Genomic DNA, 19,633 nt, shown 5'->3' with positions numbered 1-19,633 from the left:
TGTTTGGTCAGCTTGACTTTGAGTATATCCATAATGCTTTATTACTTTTCCAAAGTGCTCAAACCAAGCTCTAGGCGACTGCTTAAGTCCATATAAGGACTTCTTCAATTTACGCACTTTCCCAACTCCAAAATTTTCTTTAAAACTTGGTGGAGGACTCATGAACACTTCCTCCTCTAGGTCTCCATTAAGATTTTAACATCCAATTGGTGTAAGGGCCAATTGAAATTTACTAGAAGAGACAACAAAACTCTAATCGATTTTATTTTAGCTACGGGGTGAAAGTCTCGTGGTAGTCTATCCCATAGGTTTGAGTAAAACCCTTTGCCATAAGTCTGGCTTTGTATCTTTCAACACTTCCATCTGCTTTACTCTTTATTGTAAACACCCATTTGCACCCTACAACTTTTTTTTCCCTTGGTAAATCTACAACCTCCCAAGTGCCATTCTTTTTTAAGGCATTCATTTCCTCAAACACTGCCAATTTCCAACTCGGTTCATCTAGTGCTTCTTGAATATTTCTAGGTACCACAAGTTTTGAAATATTTGTAGTGAATACTCTATAGTTGTCAAAAAGGTTACTGTAGGAGATATATTTGGCAATGGGATGTTTAATGCAGGATTGGGTTTGCTTTCTAAGAACAATAGAGATATCAAGGTCAAGGTCCTGTGCAGGAACAACTGGGGCTAATCCTAAACTAGGTTCAGGTGCAAATATTTCTAGACTTGGATCAAAGTGTGATGGTAAACTTATATCAGTAACCGAAGAAGAAGAAGCATGTATAGGAGTAGGAACAGAAAAAGGGTTACCTGAGGCATTTAGAGAGCCATTGTCCAAGGCTTTTGGTTGACCATGTGCTGGGATGATCAGTTGGTTTTTACTTCTTCCAAGGACTTTTTTCTTTGAATAAACCACAAGCTCAAGATTGTTTCTATTTTTTTTTTCATTCGTAGTATTTCTTCTTCTGACATACCAATTTCATATTCAGATTCAATAAGCTTAGTTTCCTTATTTTCTTTTTCAAGAGAGATATCAAGAATTACACTAGGCAAAGGTTCAACAATTTCCCAAAAATTTGGTTCCACTAATTTCTCCCCCTGAAGTAAATTTTTGGTAAAATATGGGACATTTTCCATAAAGGAAACATCCATAGTTGTGTAAAAAGATTTGTAAGGGGATTAAAACATTTGTAACCCTTTTTATTATGAGTATATCCTACAAAAACACATTTTTCTGCCCTTGGGTCTAACTTAGATCTTGACCTTTTTGGAATGTGTACATATGTAGTGCAACCAAATATTTTCAAGGGTAATTCAGAATTAATTCGAGATTCTGGAAATACCTTTTTCAAGCAATCCAAATGAGTGGTATACTACAAAAATTTTGTAGGCATCCTGTTGATTAGATATGAAGCAGTTAGTATGGCATTCCCTCATAAGTATTTTGGAATATTCATGTAAAATATCATAGCCCATGCTACTTCTAACAAGTGTTTATTTTTACGTTAAGCTATTCCATTATGTTCAAGGGTATCAGAACACGAGGATTGATGTAAAATTCCTTTCTCATTTGAAAAGGTTTCCAAAACTTTATTAAAGTACTCAGTCCCATTATCAAATCTCAAAATACTGATTTTTGTTTGAAATTGGTTTTCAATCATTTTGTAAAATTCTTTAAAAATCCTTTTTACTTCAAATTTTTCCCTCATTAAATATACCCAAAAAAGACATGTATGGTAGTCTATAAAGGTCACAAACCTTTTTTTTTTCCTGAAATTGTGGCTACTCTTGAAGGTCCCCAAACATCATTGTGAAATAAGATAAAATAGTTTTGATGCATAGTAGGGTTTTGGAATGTAAGTTTTATGTTGCCTTTTTGCCAATAAACAACTTTCACATTGAAATGATAAATGATCAACCTTTTGAAATAACACTGGAAATAAATGTTTTAAATAAGAGAAACTAGGATGGCCTAATCTGCAATGCCAAACCATTATTTGATCACGAACAGAAAGAGAACTAATACTACTTAGTCCTTGACCAATTTTGTTGCTATGTAAATTATCCTCGAAATAATAGAGACCATTAATCATCCTAGCACTGCCAATCATCTTCCCCGAGCTCTAATCTTGAAAAATATAATGGGATTCATAGAAGATAACACAGAAATTAGAATCTCTAGATAATTTGCTAATAGACAAGAGATTACAAGTAAGTTTAGGAACATGAGAACAGATTTAAGATTTATTCCCTCATAGATTTTTATTAGACCTTTTCCTACAATAGGTGAGAAATTACCATCAACTATCGTAATCTTTTTATTTCCAGGACACGGTGAATAGGATTCAAACATGTTTGAGGAATTGGTCATGTGGTCAGATGCTACAGAATCGATTATCCATGGAATAGATTTAAAACAACAAGATAGAGTATATAATTCATTCTCTATGTGTGCCACAAAAACACTAGGAGTACCGGATGTCGAGTTGGATTTCAGTAGTGCAAGAGGATGCTCCATTTGCTTAGTGGTGAAGGGGTTGGTCTCAGCCTCATTAGCAATAGGAATAATAGCTCGACCTGGTTTGCCACCTGTTTTCCTTTCCAATTCATAGGTTTCCCATGGATTTTCCAACAGTTCTCACAAGTATGGCGAGGCTTGTTGCAAAAATCACACCAAACCCGTGGTCTTTCATCTGATTTGTGCTGAAATGTAGCAGCTTTATTATAGCCTCCACCCGTGGTAACCAAGGCTGAACCTTCAATAGAAACTCCAGGTCCCTTCTTGCCCAACATCACATTCTTCCGACTCTCTTCTCTTCTAACTTCTGAAAAAACTTCACCAATTGAAAACAAGGGTTGTCTTCCAATGATTCTCCCCATTACCTCATCAAAATCGACATTAAGGCCAACCAAAAACTTGAAGATCCGATTGTCTTCCATGGTCTTCAGCAAATTTCCACTCATAGGTGTTGAAGAGGTCAAGATCTTGCCAAATCCACTTCAAGGAGTTGAAGTACTTTGTGACGTTGTCCTCTCCTTGTCGTATCTCACCGAGTTTGAGGGCTAATTCAAAGATCTGTGATTGATTTCCTATATCAGAATTCATCTGATTTACATTCTCTGAAAGCTCTTGTGCTGTTAGATAGCACATGTAATTAGAGCTACTGTCTTATTCCATAGAATTCACAAACCATGTCATCACCATGGAATTCTCAGCATCCCATATAGCATAATTCAGATCATCCACTACAAGAGCTTTCTTTTCACTTGTCAGGTAGCCCATCTTTCCACGTTCTTTGATGTACATCCGAACTGATTGAGACCATCTCAGAAAGTTGTCACCATTCAAATGAATTGTGGTGATTTGGACAAAGTGAGATTCCGAGGTGGTAGGACTAATTTTTGAAGAATCAATGATGATGGGATTGCTTGGAGAAGGTTGAGGAATAGTAGTGTACTTGTTTGAAACATATAACATGGTTTCAAAGAGAATAAGGATTGAAAGAGAGGAAAAATGAGGGTTTCGGCAAGCAAATTGCTAGCTTTGATACCAACTTGAAAAATAGGGTTTCACGGGGAAAATAATCTTTCATTGAGATTATTCTTTTATAGAGTTTACAGCATATACAAATCCTTCAAATCAAGAAACTAAATCACTAATTAAAGGGAAAGAATTACTCCTAACAATTGTTTTCCTAAAAATACAAAGATTAACAACTAATAGTTAATTTACAGCTTTACAAAGTTATTTCTTTCCATATCAATTTTGATTTTCCAACAATATTATATTTCTCGTGCATTATATACTGTTTACATATGCCTTTTCAAAATTGCCCTTTAATGTTTCCTTGTCAGTAGCCATTGGTGTTTATGTCACAGGAAGGTGTGCAATTTAATAAGCACCAAAATCTGAAACTTGAAGTTATCAAATCTGAAACTCACAAGACACCCGACCCGAGAAACATTTGAAATTTGGGGTGACTCTCTTTGTCCTTTCATCTTGTTTTGCCCTAACCTAATCTTAGGAAATTCATATTTTCATAGCTCGTTTGATACACGAAGGTAGGCAGCCGATCTGTTTATTGACGTCCTGACCAAGCAATGGATACCCATCTTCCTATAGCCGTCTTCGTTTCATGTTGATCTAACCCTAGTATGTCTCTTTTCATGAGCTGACCACCTAAATCTGATAGGCATATTCCGAAAACCTTCAAACAAGGCCAAAGTCGAGGCATATCCTCTTTTTTTTTTTTATCGAAAGTGGAATTTTTTTAAGGTTTCTAGAAACTGAAGTGGAGCTTCCTTTTGCCATGAATTAATCAATCACATGTCAATTTTCCATTTAAGGATTCAGTTGGCTGTTGAGAAAATATTGGGGCCAAAGTTCTTATATTTTGGGGTTTGTTATATTTTGATTCATTTTCGCATGAATGAAATAAAGGGAAAATTTGTTTTGATTAAAGAAATTTTCAGATGGAGTGAATTTTGGAAATGAGAATGGTTGTTTTCCATTGTTAATGACCCTATGATTTAGAATATATGGGATTTTTTTTTTGTTATATCTTAAATTTTTTATGTTTACAGGGATGACTATTTGTGGGGAATTGTTTAGGAACAAAATTTTAAGAACCACAAACATCATTAATATCTTTTATGTTCCTTTTAAGTTTTGAAAATGGAAGATATTTTTTGGAATGTGAATGGGAGCCTTAGCTTAATAGCTTGTGTGTAATAGAGGAACGAGACTATGTTGAAATAGTGAAAAAAAATGTTTCTGGGTTATGTACTTTCAAGAATCATATACAATTAACAATGTAACTATGTAGTTTGATGCAAAAATAGCTTGTTGTAGGACTATATTGTTCTTACTACGCATGAGTGGTGGCAGCCTATAATCTATTCATCATTAACTCATGGATGTTACATACTGTAGAGGATTTAAACCAAGGGAGTTGTGGATGAGTGGCAAATTTTGAACTCTTTGAATTTTTATTTTTTTTATCCCATTGAGAGAACTATTTTGGCATTGATATTTTAAATGCAAGTGGCATAGGCTTGATAGGTGAAAATAGGTGGATTAAGTTTATCAATACTACAATCAAATTCTCTATAAAAAAAAATTAAAAAAAATTATCATTTTGGTTTTTCACCAATCTTACTAGTTTTGAGACAAGGCAATCCTTTTTTCTCATATTTGTTTATGTAGTCATAGAAGCCTCGACTTGAGTTATATGGTTCAAAGAGCCATCAATAATGGTTTCCTTCAAGGCTTTATGACTAGCAAAATAATGTTGAAGGGTTATAATTTTTTCATTTATTCTTTACTAAGGATTGTATTCTTTCCTTTGATAGAAAATGGTAATGATTAATTGTTAGTTGTAGGGTGAACCTTCTTTTCTTTGTGGTGGTTCTTTGAAACAATAGAAAATTTTATTTCTAAAGTAGAATGTCAGAACATGGAATTACTAGTTCCAATTGTTGGTTAAAGGGTAGGGCGTTTGACATTTATATACTTAGGCTTACCTTTAGATGTTCCTTTTAGATTGATGTTAATTAGGGATTTAGTAGAAGAAAGAATCATCAGAAATTAACTTCTTAAAGAAGACAATATTTGTCTAAGGATAGAGGCTAACTTTGATTAAAAGTTACCCTTACTAACTTCTCAATTGATTTCATATATATATATATATATATATATATATATATTATATCTTGAAGTGGACAATTCTTTGGAGAATAAGGTTTATCTAACAAAGTGTCTACCATTTGTTTAGGGAAACAAGTAGGAGTTTTGAAAGTTAGGAGTCTTTTAATACTAAACAAGTTGTTACTTGGAAAGTAGCTTCTATGATTGCATGGTTGTAATTTCTAAATTAATTCTCATCCTAAAATTGGCATTGTGTACAAAAATTGTAATTTATCTGATGATGTGGTAAAACATTTAGGTTAATTCAAACATAGGGTAGTTGACTTGATGTTGATCACTTGTTAAAGAGGTTTAATGTTTACATGTTTTGTAGAGTTTTCTTATCTTGATCAAATTAGCATAGTGATGATTATCGACTAGCCTAATGCTTATAAAATATTACCCTGTGCTTGTTTGAGCTGGCTTGATTCATTCATGAAAACCCTTCAAAAATCAAGATTTATCATTGTGTACGCATTTACTAAAATTTGGAGGTTTGCTAGGTTCTTTATGATACAAGTGGCTTATTGGAAAAGAACATAGATCCTTTTTACTCTTATTTGATCCAACTCCTCTTATCATGCAGTTGGAAGCCTCCTCAGTTGTTTGCCTCCAATTTGCTCGACCACTCCCAAAAGCAAGCTAGCCTTTTATCCTTAGGTGCATTTGATTCACAGAAGCAAAGTGTTGGAACAAAGTTTAAGGTAAAGATGTTTGTTTCCTGGAATTGGATATATTTTGCATTTAGCTACAAACTATTTTTTCAATTACAAGCCACCTAATATGAAATTTGGAACAATATTGCAGTATGTGAAGTAATAATGTGTAAAACCTACTCTCTTTTGACAATTTAATTGATTTAAAATTATAAATAGTATTTGCATAAGTACCTGTTAATGTGGTTATTTGGATTCCTGCCTGCATATATGGTTTTTTGGCAATCACAATGTTTTTTTTTGTTGTTTGATGAAGGTCTTTTATGCGTCTGTGAGAAGCTGAATATCAATTGTTCACCCCATAGTATTTTATGTAATGCTAGTTTTTTAACTAGTTTGTGTATAAATGTTATTTAATTTATAACAAATTACATGTTTAGAAAACTTGTCATAGAAAACATGTTTACCAGTCATGAAAATTTAAATATTCAAACTATTTTCTTGTTTTCATATATTTTCTCAGAAAACAAACATAGATATGAATACGTAAAAGTAAATTTTAGGTCTAGAGAACAGGTTAAGCATGCAGTTATAATGAGATATATTTGATTTTGCTTAAATGTAGTATTGTCAGGAGTTGTCTTAATTAGTTGTCACTGTGAATTAGAAGCTTAATAGTTTATGTCAAAAATATTTGAGGTTGGTATATGTGGTCATCTCACTCTTGAAGAGCTTTTCCCCTATCCAATTATGGCATGAATCCCAAGACTTCAAAAGCCAATCCAACATTCTTCTACTCATTTTGATCCATCTTTGATAGCCTTTGCCTTTTTCCACTATACATACACTCCTCTACCTCTTGACTCATCCAACTCTAAGCTCAAAACACTTGAACTCAATAAAGACCAACTTTGAGTTTTGTACACCCCTTGGATCCATCTCCTTTTTCTCTCTATATTCCTCATTACTTCTAGACATGCAACACTAGCTAGCTACCTATGTCTAGTATTCATTGATACAAACAAAAACACTTATTTATTTATTTATTTGATGAATTTGATACATACACAAACACATGCAACCACATACATATCTAGGTATACCTCAGGTTAATGATGGTAGTAGATGTGTTGATATGGGTGGAAAAAAAAGAAGAAATAAATAGGTTTGAAATGCAAAACATCCCTATTGTGAGCTCTTCAAGAGTAGAGTGCACATCATAGAACACCTTTTTCTTTTGGATAAAAATGACACAGTTCTTATACATGTCCACATTGGTAGAAACATTTAAACAAACTAATTACCTCATTAAAAGAGAAAAGAATAGACTTGCCATAATGTTTCTTGGAACTAAATTTCCAATGAGGTTGGTTGTACAAATGCCCTTACTTTTGTCTAAACTATGTTTAGGCTAATGCACCTGTTGCATAAAATTTTCAAAGAATTTCTTGTTTTCTGAACAATAAAAACCTAAGATAATCTTTTGATGAAGCCTTTCTCGGCCACCACACAATAGAGGAGAATCTGAACCTATGATGACACCATATGTGCAAAGTGGCAGTGTAAAAAAATTGCATATGTTAAAGGTTGATTGTGGAGGAGAGCTGTAGAATATACGATATAGCAAAATTGAAACCCTATTTTAATTTGTAATTGGGTCAATTTCATAAGGTAATTTGATGGCACATATGCTTGAACAGTTTATGAACTTATTCTCACCCATGCATATACTTGGTCACCAAGAATCACGGGTCTCTCTAACTTCCCAACAAATAAAAAAAAGTACTATAACAAAGTGATTTGCATCAAGTTTTTAATTTACGATTGGTTTTTGCATCAATTGTGTTTTAGGTAGTGATAAAAATAAAAAAAATACTTAACAATATCATGGATTGGACTTCTATGTCGGGGTTGATTTTTTTTTTTTTTTTTGGCAATTGAGATATGAATGTATTTAAATGATTCAAAATTGGCACTTGATCTTGATTTTTATTTAAAATTATTATGGAAAAAAATAAAATCTCTATGGATCTTTTCTGTGATACAATTCAATGGTATTACATCTGTGCAGTTCTCTTACCACTTACTATTCTAGTTTGAAGTATATTGTCCAAATTTGGATTGCTTATATTTGCACTAACTTTTGTTTCCAACTCACTTTTCATAAGTTCAGGTGTACTCGAAATCATCAAGACAATCAACTTCCCAGTCATCAGAAGATGGGTCGGTATCGTTGCAACTGTTTTATATGATTTTTTGTTGATTTCTATCTATTGGATGCTAGATTGATTGTTGCAAATAGAAATGTGCAAGTTGATTGTTTTGACATTCATTTTTATCACAATAGTTGAAGGGACAAAATTCTTCAGTTGAAGGGAATGGAAGGGAAATTGAGATTCAAGGATTTAACTTACATGGTATGTCATCCACTCATGAAGTTCATTTGTATAATTTCTTTGTTGGCTAAACATGATCTATTTTTCAAGTTGATAACTTGATATTATGAGATTTCTGAATCCATTTTAGTTGGAAATTAATTATTTCATTTAAGTAGTTCATTGGAGCCTACCTAATAGCCTTATAAAGTGTTAAAAATACCCAAAAAAATAAATGAATAAAAAACCAGTGTCTGCACATTTGTTATGTTTGGTGTTTTACACAAATGAACACAATTCAATAGGAAAAGAGTTGACTCAATGGAACACTGATTTCAGAAGTTGCTTAGTGCTTGAGGCTTTTAAATCTAAAAAATGTCACACTTAGATGACATTTTTGTTATTTGTTTTTTCGATTTAGCAAATTGAGTAGATCTTCAACACTATAAAATCAACTGCTTGGTTTCTAGCTCATTGAAAGCTAGGCAATCATTGACTGTTCATACACCATAGTTCTTTATATTTTATAGTTGTTGGATGTAATAGAAAATTTCATACTTACTGCATGTAGAAGCAAGGTTTAACCCATTTTTATGTATGCAAACAAATGTTGTTGTCCCAGTTACTCCCAAAGATGTTAGTGAGGTGATAGGCATCCTAGACAATGGTGTGGACATTATCATTTATAATAGGTGAGGCACACCCAACCACACATACACTATTCAATTATTAGAAGATAATTTGCGTAATCTACTGCTTGGCAACAAATTCAAGAAATCCTTCCTCATATTTGCATGTGTCACTATCCTTGCCCCTAACTCAAAACTTGAAGTGATGCACGATTTGTGGGACACAATTTAGGATAGTGATGTGGTTGTCCAAAAAAATTGGGCAAAGTTTGTGCTACAATTTGTAGAGGATGGAATAATGGACTATCGTAATAATCACCCGACATACATTAGAGGTTGTATGTTGTTCATTCAGGTAGTGCGTTATCACCCTCTTCACATGAATGTCATGTGCGTCGTTCATATTAATTTGTAAAGTTGTTGATCTTTAAAAGACTTTTCTAACTTACTTATATTTGCTTCCCATTGCACAACTTTTTTATATCACCAAGTTCTACATGTCATCTCTTCAAGTTGAAATGCGAACCCCACCATGTGCTGCGTGGACAGATGACCAAATTAAGCGATGTTTAGCAGCAAAAATTCATACTTATGGAAAGTATGGTCATGTCCAAGTATGCTCAAATTCAGCAACTCCATAAATGTAGATTGGTGAAATCATTAATTTTTGTTTCGAACATAATCATCAATGTTTGTTTGATGTATGAGCAAGTTCTATAGCCAAAACAACCAACTGCACATATGGATGAACCTCCACACGAAGCAACATGCTCACATTCCGATGACCCCACCGAGGTACTCCATGGCTCTATAACTTTAGAACTGCATACACAAACATGAGCACCATGATTATTATAGGTGACCTTGTTAATTGATACTCCATGTCCCTAACTATTAGACCATTGACGCACGAGTGATTTGAAAATCAGAACAGCTTCTGAGCCTTGCTTCATCATTAACATAAGACATTGCCACACTACATTCCCAGTCCAGTGGAGGACAAACTAGTTATGCAGTTCCCCCACCAAAAGCAGTAGTAAATGTTGAAGCAAACAAAGAGGAGGCAAGCACCGATGTTCATCCTTGTAATGATCAATTTATGGGAAACTATACTGGTTCACCAATGACACATTCTTCGATGGAAAATGACACTACTACATCACTAGATGTTTCCCAATTGATTAGCCAACACTCATGTGTACCTTCCAATTATGGTGCTGTATTTGATTCACCTAAAGCTGTGGAAATTGATGTTGAAGAAGGCACTGGCAGCAAACCGGTTATCCCTACCTCTAGGCGGAGATATAAATGGACAGCGAAAAGGTTTGTCAAGCCTACAGCCATTTACAAATCCCCTTTTGTGTCTCAATGTCTTACACAATTTCCTAAAGTACCCATCAAGAAAAGTTGGTTACTGATTTTACATTAGCGGAAGACAGTGACCTGAGGTACTTCACATTAGTTCACCATATATTGTTCATACGAGCATAATTTTTTTAGCTTTCGGCTATTGACTTGAGGCATTTTGTACATTGCAATGAGATATTGTGCGATATGCATGGAGCATACATCACAAGGGATGAGCTTTCTTCGTTGAATGGAGGTCATTAGGTTAAAAGTGTGGTATGTGTTAAAAGTTTCTACTTGATCCATGGAGGTTAAACAAGAATTCAATGCATTTTGTTTTATGCTTATTAACATGTGTACATATTTAGATTATAGGAGTGGTCTGTCACATGCTGAATGCAAAACAAGCACTACCACCGTGATCACACTACTTTGACCCATCATTCTCGGTGAAGCTTGAATTAGACTTCTTTAATGCGTACTTAATTATTTTTAATTGGATACTATGTGTTAAGCCTTAAAAAAACATGTGCAGGTGGTGCTTGGAAGCCTTACAAACAAGGCCAAAAAACATGAAATTAGGGATAAGTGTCGAATGCTTCTTGATGCTGAAATTGTGGGACACGATTTCTCAACTTGTGAGCTAGTATTAAAAACATGTTAAAATGGAATCATAGCCAAATATCCGTTTCATTTATTAAAAATATGATTTTTCCTACTGACTTATTAATGGAAATTTCTTCAATCCTTATGCAGTTTTTTTTCCCAGTGTGTGACAACAACCATTGGCACATCCATGTTATCAACATTCTAGCAGCGCAAGTGGAAATATTATCTTCTATGCATTTACAAAGGGGTAACGACATAAGTGTTGTAATAAGAAGATTGTCTGAGGCGATTGATAAAGCCTTCCATGCACATGGCATGCACAGGCAATTAGAGGTGTCTAAATTCGTGCATGTGCAACCCCAAATTATGCAGCAACGAAATGGGTGGAATACTTCCATCGTGATAATTTTTGCATCATGACCTCTGTGATAGTAATATAGTTGTATTTCCACTTAATGTATGTATTTGATTGATGAAATGCAATTGGTGGTGTAGATATGATTGTGGGATGTTCGTTATCTATTACATGCAATATTGGAATTGGGTCACACTAGCACATTCACACGCGGAGGTAAGCACAACCAACACGTTATTCATTGGTTTAGTGGAAGTTATTCCATACCAGGCTATGATTTTGTGTGCGGTGTACATGACAAGATGCAACTATACAAATTGAGGCTTGTAGTGAACTTGCTAATGAACGAGGCAACAATGCTAGAGACAAGGTCATGCAGGTATGTCCAATGTGAGGGATGGGTTTGACGGATTTCAGTGATGAAGCACAAGCAGTTTATGGCAGTAAGTTATGTTCTCCCCTTGTTTGTGCGTTGTTTGAATGATCACTATTAAAGTGAAATCTTGACACAGTCTTAGGTTGGGCCTCAATTGATCATTTCTCCTTTTACTTGATTTGTGAGTCATTGGTGAGAACCTTGTGGCATGTTTTGTAGACGACTTACTCATTAAATCAACTAGACAGAGTTATCATCAGAAGAAAATGTAAACAAGGGAGATAATAACCCCTTGTTTTAAGGTTTCTTATTTTATATCTTTATTTCAAATGAAGAAAATCAAAGCTTTATAAGCAGAGAATTATTCAAGATGGACATATTAATGTCACTCTTGGAGAGTGCTCAATTTAATGATTCTTTTTCACTATTTGAAGATCAATTTTTTCAATTAGTACTATAACTGGTGTAGGCTAGTTAAACCTTGACCTAGAAGAGCTCTCAATTGTTTCAGGTCTATAGGTTTTACTCAATTATATGATCATTTGAAATTTTAGTTTCTAAATGTTTGTTTTGTAGAAAATACATTTAAACAACGACATCTTAATTTCCATCATTGTCTTTTTTGTTAGACTTTAAGATATGAAATGAATCCTCATGTCCTTCAAACATTTTAGATTTAAGTCAAATGGACATTATGAAAGACAAAAGCATGCAAGTAGCAATTGAAAATGATGAGGGTTGAATCTATTTTAGTCTATAGAAAGGATTGTTGATATGTGAAAAAGATCAAACTGAACTGATAACAAATTTAAACTAACGATTCACAAACCATCAATAACGACCATAGTTGCTTCATAGAACCTGCACAATAGGACACATGAATATGAAAGAGAAACAAAAGGATTTAAGCCTTATTGAAAGAGTAGTGAGATCAATTACCACAACAACACACATAAATGCAATGCAATCATAGGGAAATAATCTTCTTCTCCTTTGCACCTCAATACTTCATGCATTTCTGGACTTATGGCAGGATTTGGAGGATCCATAGATATTTTGGACTAGGTGTCAATTTTCTTAGTTGACGTGGTAGAATTTTGCCACTTGTGGCTGAAGTGGGATGGCTTAGGGGTTGTGGCTTGGTGGCTGGAGCAAGACTAACCAAGCTAGTTGCATGTTCTATCCCATAGTCAAAATGGATCATTTTCTTGCCTCAATCCTCTTAAGGGAACAAGGGTAGAGTTGTGACACTTACACAATTTTGTTGTATTTTTCCTTGGACATGTGTAGGGTATTTATTAGCTCCTAATAGGAATCTTCATAGTGAATATTGGTCATAGAGTTGACATAAGAAGTTTTAAATGGCACCTGTCAACTTGTATGCAAATAAGCTTCTCTCAATCAAAGAAAAGCACTTTGGAAATCCATAGGGAAACTTTCTCGAGTTATGAGAATATTTTAGAAATTTTCTGAGAGATGATTTATTATAATGATAAGAGAAAGAGAGGGCCTTAAATTCTTTATGTCGAATCCTATATTCTACATAGTTAGCATAAGTAGAAGTTACTTCAAACCTAGCTAACATTTACTTTTTGTTTGAATGATTCACTTTTGAAGGGTGATTAATCAAAAGCCAATGAAAGAGATGATAATGATATGTCATATGCTGCTATGCAGCCCTTGTAATCTTTATTGGTTTGGATCTTTGACAAGAATGTTAACATCCTTGTTTTCAATTTTCTTGTACTCAACCAAACAACAAAAGTTAACATCTTTGACAAGAATGCATTTCCTTGAAAAAAAAAACTAAAAAGAGTGCATCCAAAGTTCAAACACCCTCATGACCGTCATTTTTTACTACAATATGAGCACTTGTTTTGTAGGAAGTGGAGACTATAATCCACCAACTGAAGAAGAAAGAACCAATGAGAGAGACATTAGTTTGGACCAAAACCCTCTTCACCCTCCTCCACACTTGATCAGCTCCTCGACACCAATAGATAGCCTCTAATGCAAAGGCACACACGTTCCTGTGGGTGGATCAGTGATAGTGGGCCTATTGATTTTTGTACCAAGCAACTCAAACCAACTACAATGATGCAATTGGAATAGCTGATACATGGGACGGATACACACAGTAAGAGAAGGTGGGATGAGAAGCATGAATGAAGACCTTTTTGGTTGTTCTGTATATGTTTTATGTTTTCTTTCTTGAGGACAAGATGACTCTATTATGTTTTTTTGTAGCATTTTTGGACGAATGTTAGTATGGTCCCTAAATAATTTTTTTTCCTTGTAAATTTGGTTGAGAGTGAGAAAGTTGTGCATCATGGGGACGAGATAAAGGGTTTTGGGCATGTAAGTCTTTTGATTTTTAAATCTTTAAAGTACAAAGAGGGTCTAGTATAGACATTATTTGAATATTATGACTGAGAACTGACAGTATTTTGACTCCTCATATTTATTCCATACCTAGTCATCCTAGACAAATTCCAAATCCACAAATTCTTGTTCTTGTCTTCTTTTTAGACAAGTGTAGGCCAATTATTGAAGCTCAAAAAATGGTTTGATGGTTCAAGCAAATGAAATCAAAATCTCATTTTAGTTTTTTTGCTCTTGGTTAGATTTTCCTGCTCTTTTGTTTTCTTATGGGTCTCTTTTGTTAATTGTAAGTGCAGTACCAGTTGAAACTTGAAATGGGGTTTAGTTTTTGTTGTTGATTATTGCTTGTTCGAAGTCTTAAGTGTTACTTTCTTGGAAATTGAGTGAAAGTGTGTAAGAAAGTTGTGGGAGATGATGAGAAAATGAAGGGGATTGACTTGGACTTTTGATTTTGACTTTGTAAGTATAGAGAGATTCAACTAGAGACCCCATATAACATTATTTTCCTCTTCAATTTCCAGGTTTCCTATGAGAAACCACTTCCATTTTAATTTTTAACAAAAACTATGTTTCCAAACCTTCAAATCAATTGAGGACACTTTGATTTTTACCTCACATCATTTGCATCTATATATAATCAGAAGTGTGTGATATCAAATAAACTAGTGAAACATGCTTTCTATACAATTTGTTGCTTCCTATGTCTAACACACTTCAATGCATGCTAGCAAACAAATCTTTATGTCAATAGAGAAGCCTCAAGTTTTTATACTACATTTTTGTGCCCAATACGAGACTATGCCAATTAGTGGAGTTTCAACGAAATATGATATTGAACACAATAAGAAAATGCGATGATTTTTCCTTACTAGTCATTGATTGATAATTGGGATTTAATTGTTTACTTATATCTAACCTCATGATGTTTTTTTTTTTCATTCTATCACCATTTTTTTCATTCTATCATCATTTTTAAGGACTTCTCTTGACGCATCTAAATCAAGCATTTAATTTGAAGGTTGTAAACATTTAAATTACCCTTCCAAATGAAGCTCTTGTTTTGCTTCATTTTGACAATTTACATGCAATTTCTTCGTTGTGCACTTAGAATTAAATTAAGTGCTTAAGTATACTTGTGGGGATGTAAATTTTGCTGATGAAACTATTCCATTTATGTCATAGATTTCAAATCCCTTTTTTTATCTCATGCTAGACTAGCAAAAAAACAATGGACCAAATTAATCTATTGAGGGAACAGAAAAGATTTTGTCTAGAGAAGTGGCACTCCAGTCAGATGCTCTAAAGAGGCTGCAAAGAACCCTAGGAAGGAACAATTCATGTAATATCTTGATTTCTTATTTTCTATGTTTTTAACTATTGTTGGAATGTTTGTATATCCTATCTTAATGGGCCTTTTGTATTTAAGGTGGAAATGAGAAAGTTAAATGATGAAATCAAAGGAGGAATGAACAAATAGTTGTACTGAAAAAGAAATTGCTTAACTTTGCTAGCTGCTGCTTCTCACAATAAGTTGGATAAATTGCAAAAATCACAAGTTCACTTTTCACAAGTTCACTTTTAAAGTGCATCTCTAAAATGTTTGTTGCATGTTGTAGTCTATTTCTGAGCTAGTGGGGCAATTGAATGAGAAGTCCTTTGAACTAGGAGTGATGCAATCTTGTCCACTTCAACCTACGAATACTGTTTCTTTAATATCAGTATGATCTAAACAAGGGGAAATACATGTTACCGCTTAGCAGCATCATAGTCATTTACTATGTATATATACTAGATAACATGTTTTTTGAACATGTATAAACATCCCAAATCTCCCAAAAGTCCTTCTTGGAACATGTTGCCTAAATCATTTGGATACATCCAAGGCAGTTCAAGTGCAACCATAACTATCACCTAAACATTCTCCTAGTAGTCCATTGTAGGGCACACCGGACACTGGATTATTGGGTTGTGTAGAACAGAAATGTAGACGAGTTGTGGATTACAGAAATATAGATGAGAGATCCACCTTTCTTGGAACCCCCATTCTTATAAGTTTTTTGTTTTTCAATCAATCAAACTCGCACTGGCGATTGCAGCCAACCACAACCTACGCCACATCAAACCTTTTCGTCGCAGTCTCAAGAATTTTGTATCCATATAAACCCTTGCAATGGCAGAAACCAATGCCTCATGTCTAAGCAACTTACTTTCAAAATTTTCCGTCTATAATTCCCTTATAGTCATGACCAAAAGAGAGCCGCAGCTATACAACACATTTAGTAGCGGTACTAGTTTTAGCTGCGCGATCTGGCCATGGCTATAGACTTTTTTTGCCTGTAGTGTATGTATATATTAGCTAATAAAGATGATCTACTGCACAGATGGAAAAAGAAAAAAATGTTATGTGAATTGTTAAATAATTTTCTTTACTTAATTTCTAATAATTTCCTTTTTCTTTGCAGAAACGTGTCAATGTAATCAACTGACATGAAAAACGAAACCGTCGCAAATGATCTTAAAGAAAAGTTGGCATCTGCTGCTTATCTTCAAGTCGGGCCTTAATATTTGCCACTCGCTCTAGGAACTCGACTCTCACAGAAAGAGGTCCTGGACTTCTACTCGTAACAGCCTTTTTCATTGCTCAACTGGTAATTTGGTCGAGAATTCATGTCAGTTGTTCTGTTTCCGGATATGGGATCATTTGGATTTCATTAGAAGCTTAATTTCTGGAAACCCAAGTGGGAACTTCTAATAGAATGCATGAAAAAAGAGAAAAGAAAACACTAGGTAATTGGTTGTTCAGATAGGCTTAATTTAAGTGGGGCATCAAAAGCTTGGTCAGGACTTTTGAGTGAGTTGGAGAATATTGAAGGGAGTGCAAAGGCCAGTAGCATTGAAACATTGGCTTCCAATAGCCTTGTGTACCGCTTGGGTGGGGTGAAATGAGTCCCAAAAGAGATGGGAGTCCCTGTCTTGGCAAGGCCTTTTATTTGGGATGCATGGTCCAGTTCCATTGTCTCCAACCATGCAACATGGATTTCTTGTTTCATTCAGTCCTGGAAACAATGACAATAAAATTAATCCAATGATCAATTTTGGATCAAAATATATGTAGTAAAGGAGAAGAAACAAATCCCTCACCATAACGAGCAGGATGCTTCAACATGTTGTAGGTTAATCTATATGATTCTGCCTTTGTGAATGTTGAACCTTCAAGAATGGTGCTTAGGAGATTAAGCTCATTTGCTAGCTTCTTGTTGAAAATGGACACTAACTTATTTGTATCCTCCACGCATCGAGTTTTCGGTTTAACTTTGTTCAGTATAGCTGGAAAACAACCAATTGCGGCGATCTCAAACACTACAAATTTCCTGGCACCCAAATAGTATAGTTCCTGCAAGTATGATATCAGCACAATGTCATAAGACAAACAGTATGAATATTCATTTTTAAACATCAATATAACAAAACAAAAAATGTTAATTCTTATGCAAAATGTGAATGAAATAATCTTCATTAACGTCTGAGGCCATGGAAAATTACCTTCAAATGGTTTCCCAGCTCCTTTACAAGGAGCTCCCCAAATTGTTTGGGGTTGTACAGGCTGCTACTGTTGTATTGTTGAGGTTGGAGGTAATTATTGGCATAGTCATTGCCTCCTATAAGAATTGCAAAGATGGACTTTGACAAGTGATTTGATAGCTCATTTGAACTTGTAAAGTGTAGTGGTATATAATCTCGAACTGTCTTTCTGAACAACTTGACCTGTTTCGTCATGCATAAGTTCCCTCCCTGCATGATAAACCCGTCAAGAACAAGGATCCATTTCTCCATCTACTTGAACAGAATCATGAAGTGATTTTACCATGAATGTTCAGTTGACTTATTCTCATCTTTGCTCAATTTCCAATCACATTATTCTGAGCTTAATGATATTTAAGTCAAACCCCACATGGAGAATTCATAGACTTCCCCAGACTGTTTTAAGAAATTCATAGATTCCTACAAGCTATATATGTTCCTTATAAATTTCTGCATACCAACATGTCATTGGAAATTGTTTACAAAATCTAGATTCAGGATTCATTCTATGTTCTAGGAATCAACAAAAATGCTGAGAAAATTTGTTGTAGAAAAGGGGATGTATGTATTACCAAAGCACTTCCAGTTTCAGGGAGGATTCCAGCTGAAGCGGATGCATAATTAAAACCCTCTAAGAAGTTTTTCATCACACTCTCTTCGGTTTCCAAGAATGGAGGAGATATTTGCAACCCAAGAGAGAGAGCTGAATATAAAGAAAAACGATTAGTATCTTCATGACAGAAGCTGCAAGGTTATCCCTCTGATTAAACCAACCCATGTCTCCAAACTCACCGAAGTAATCGGTAATTATAAGGCCGTTTGAGAATCTGCCCGTGACTCCACTTGGGAAATCTATGCCATAAGGCGGATAATTTGCTTTCGCAAGTGTTTTGCGGTTGTTATTGTTGCCACTATCAAAGAAGGAGTCACCAAATATGAATAAAGCTGGGGCAAGCTGGCCTTGAGATGCCACCAAGGGTACGAAGAAACATTGAAATATACAGACAAGGAGAAAATACATGAACGAAAATCCCATATCATATGTCCTGCCCCTGACACCAAAAGAGAAAATCGTCTCAGGCATTTGATCCTCACATAAGGGTTCATTCCAAATTCAAATTTCTTATCAATTATTTTTTATTCAAAGGTGACTGCTACTAGTATGTATTTATAACAGTCAAGAAACTGGAGAGAAGATATATCCTACCTGAGAATGATGGTGATGATTCTGACTACTATTACTGATTTCAACTCAGACAAGCATATTCGTCTATGAAAGAGACGAGTCTCTGGATTTTATGTTTTTTTTTCTTTACGTTTAAAGCTGTTATTAAAAGCTTTTAAAAAAACGGCCTTTGCTGAACTGAAAGCTCTTGGTTCTCTATGAAGTAAAAATTGAAAAACGTAAACTAGCCAGAAAAAATCTGTATCAGAAAGAGTACTGCTTTTACAAATTTCGGTTCTATTTATAAATTGTTACCGTCCCGTTAATGGTAGAATTTGAAACCAAGACCATGTATTATTTATTATGATCATACTTCTCAGTGTTTGCTTTGACCAACTGGACTATCCTGATGGGTTAATTTATGTTCCAAATTATTAAATTAGGATATTACATAATCCAATTTGAAATATT

The 19,633-nt window shown here is 34.5% G+C and overlaps 1 protein-coding gene across 1 annotated transcript; it reads right to left on the bottom strand.

Annotated features, from left to right (window-relative positions):
- Positions 1–16,815: 16,815 nt before the first annotated feature.
- Positions 16,816–19,479, bottom strand: LOC100251346 (GDSL esterase/lipase 7). Its single transcript, XM_010655831.3, has 5 exons — positions 18,790–19,479; positions 18,570–18,700; positions 17,959–18,207; positions 17,557–17,809; positions 16,816–17,471 (listed from the first exon to the last, which is right to left on the bottom strand). The coding sequence occupies exons 1-5, from the start codon at positions 19,079–19,081 to the stop codon at positions 17,254–17,256; spliced, it is 1,143 nt and encodes a 380-aa protein (XP_010654133.2). The 5' UTR covers positions 19,082–19,479; the 3' UTR covers positions 16,816–17,253.
- Between the last annotated feature and the right edge of the window lie 154 nt (positions 19,480–19,633).

Source organism: Vitis vinifera, chromosome 1 (assembly GCF_030704535.1).
Source record: "Vitis vinifera cultivar Pinot Noir 40024 chromosome 1, ASM3070453v1".
In the NCBI taxonomy this organism is placed as follows: domain Eukaryota; kingdom Viridiplantae; phylum Streptophyta; class Magnoliopsida; order Vitales; family Vitaceae; genus Vitis; species Vitis vinifera.
The sequence above is the reverse complement of the archived record's forward strand: the minus strand, read 5'-3'. Positions and strand labels throughout refer to the sequence as shown.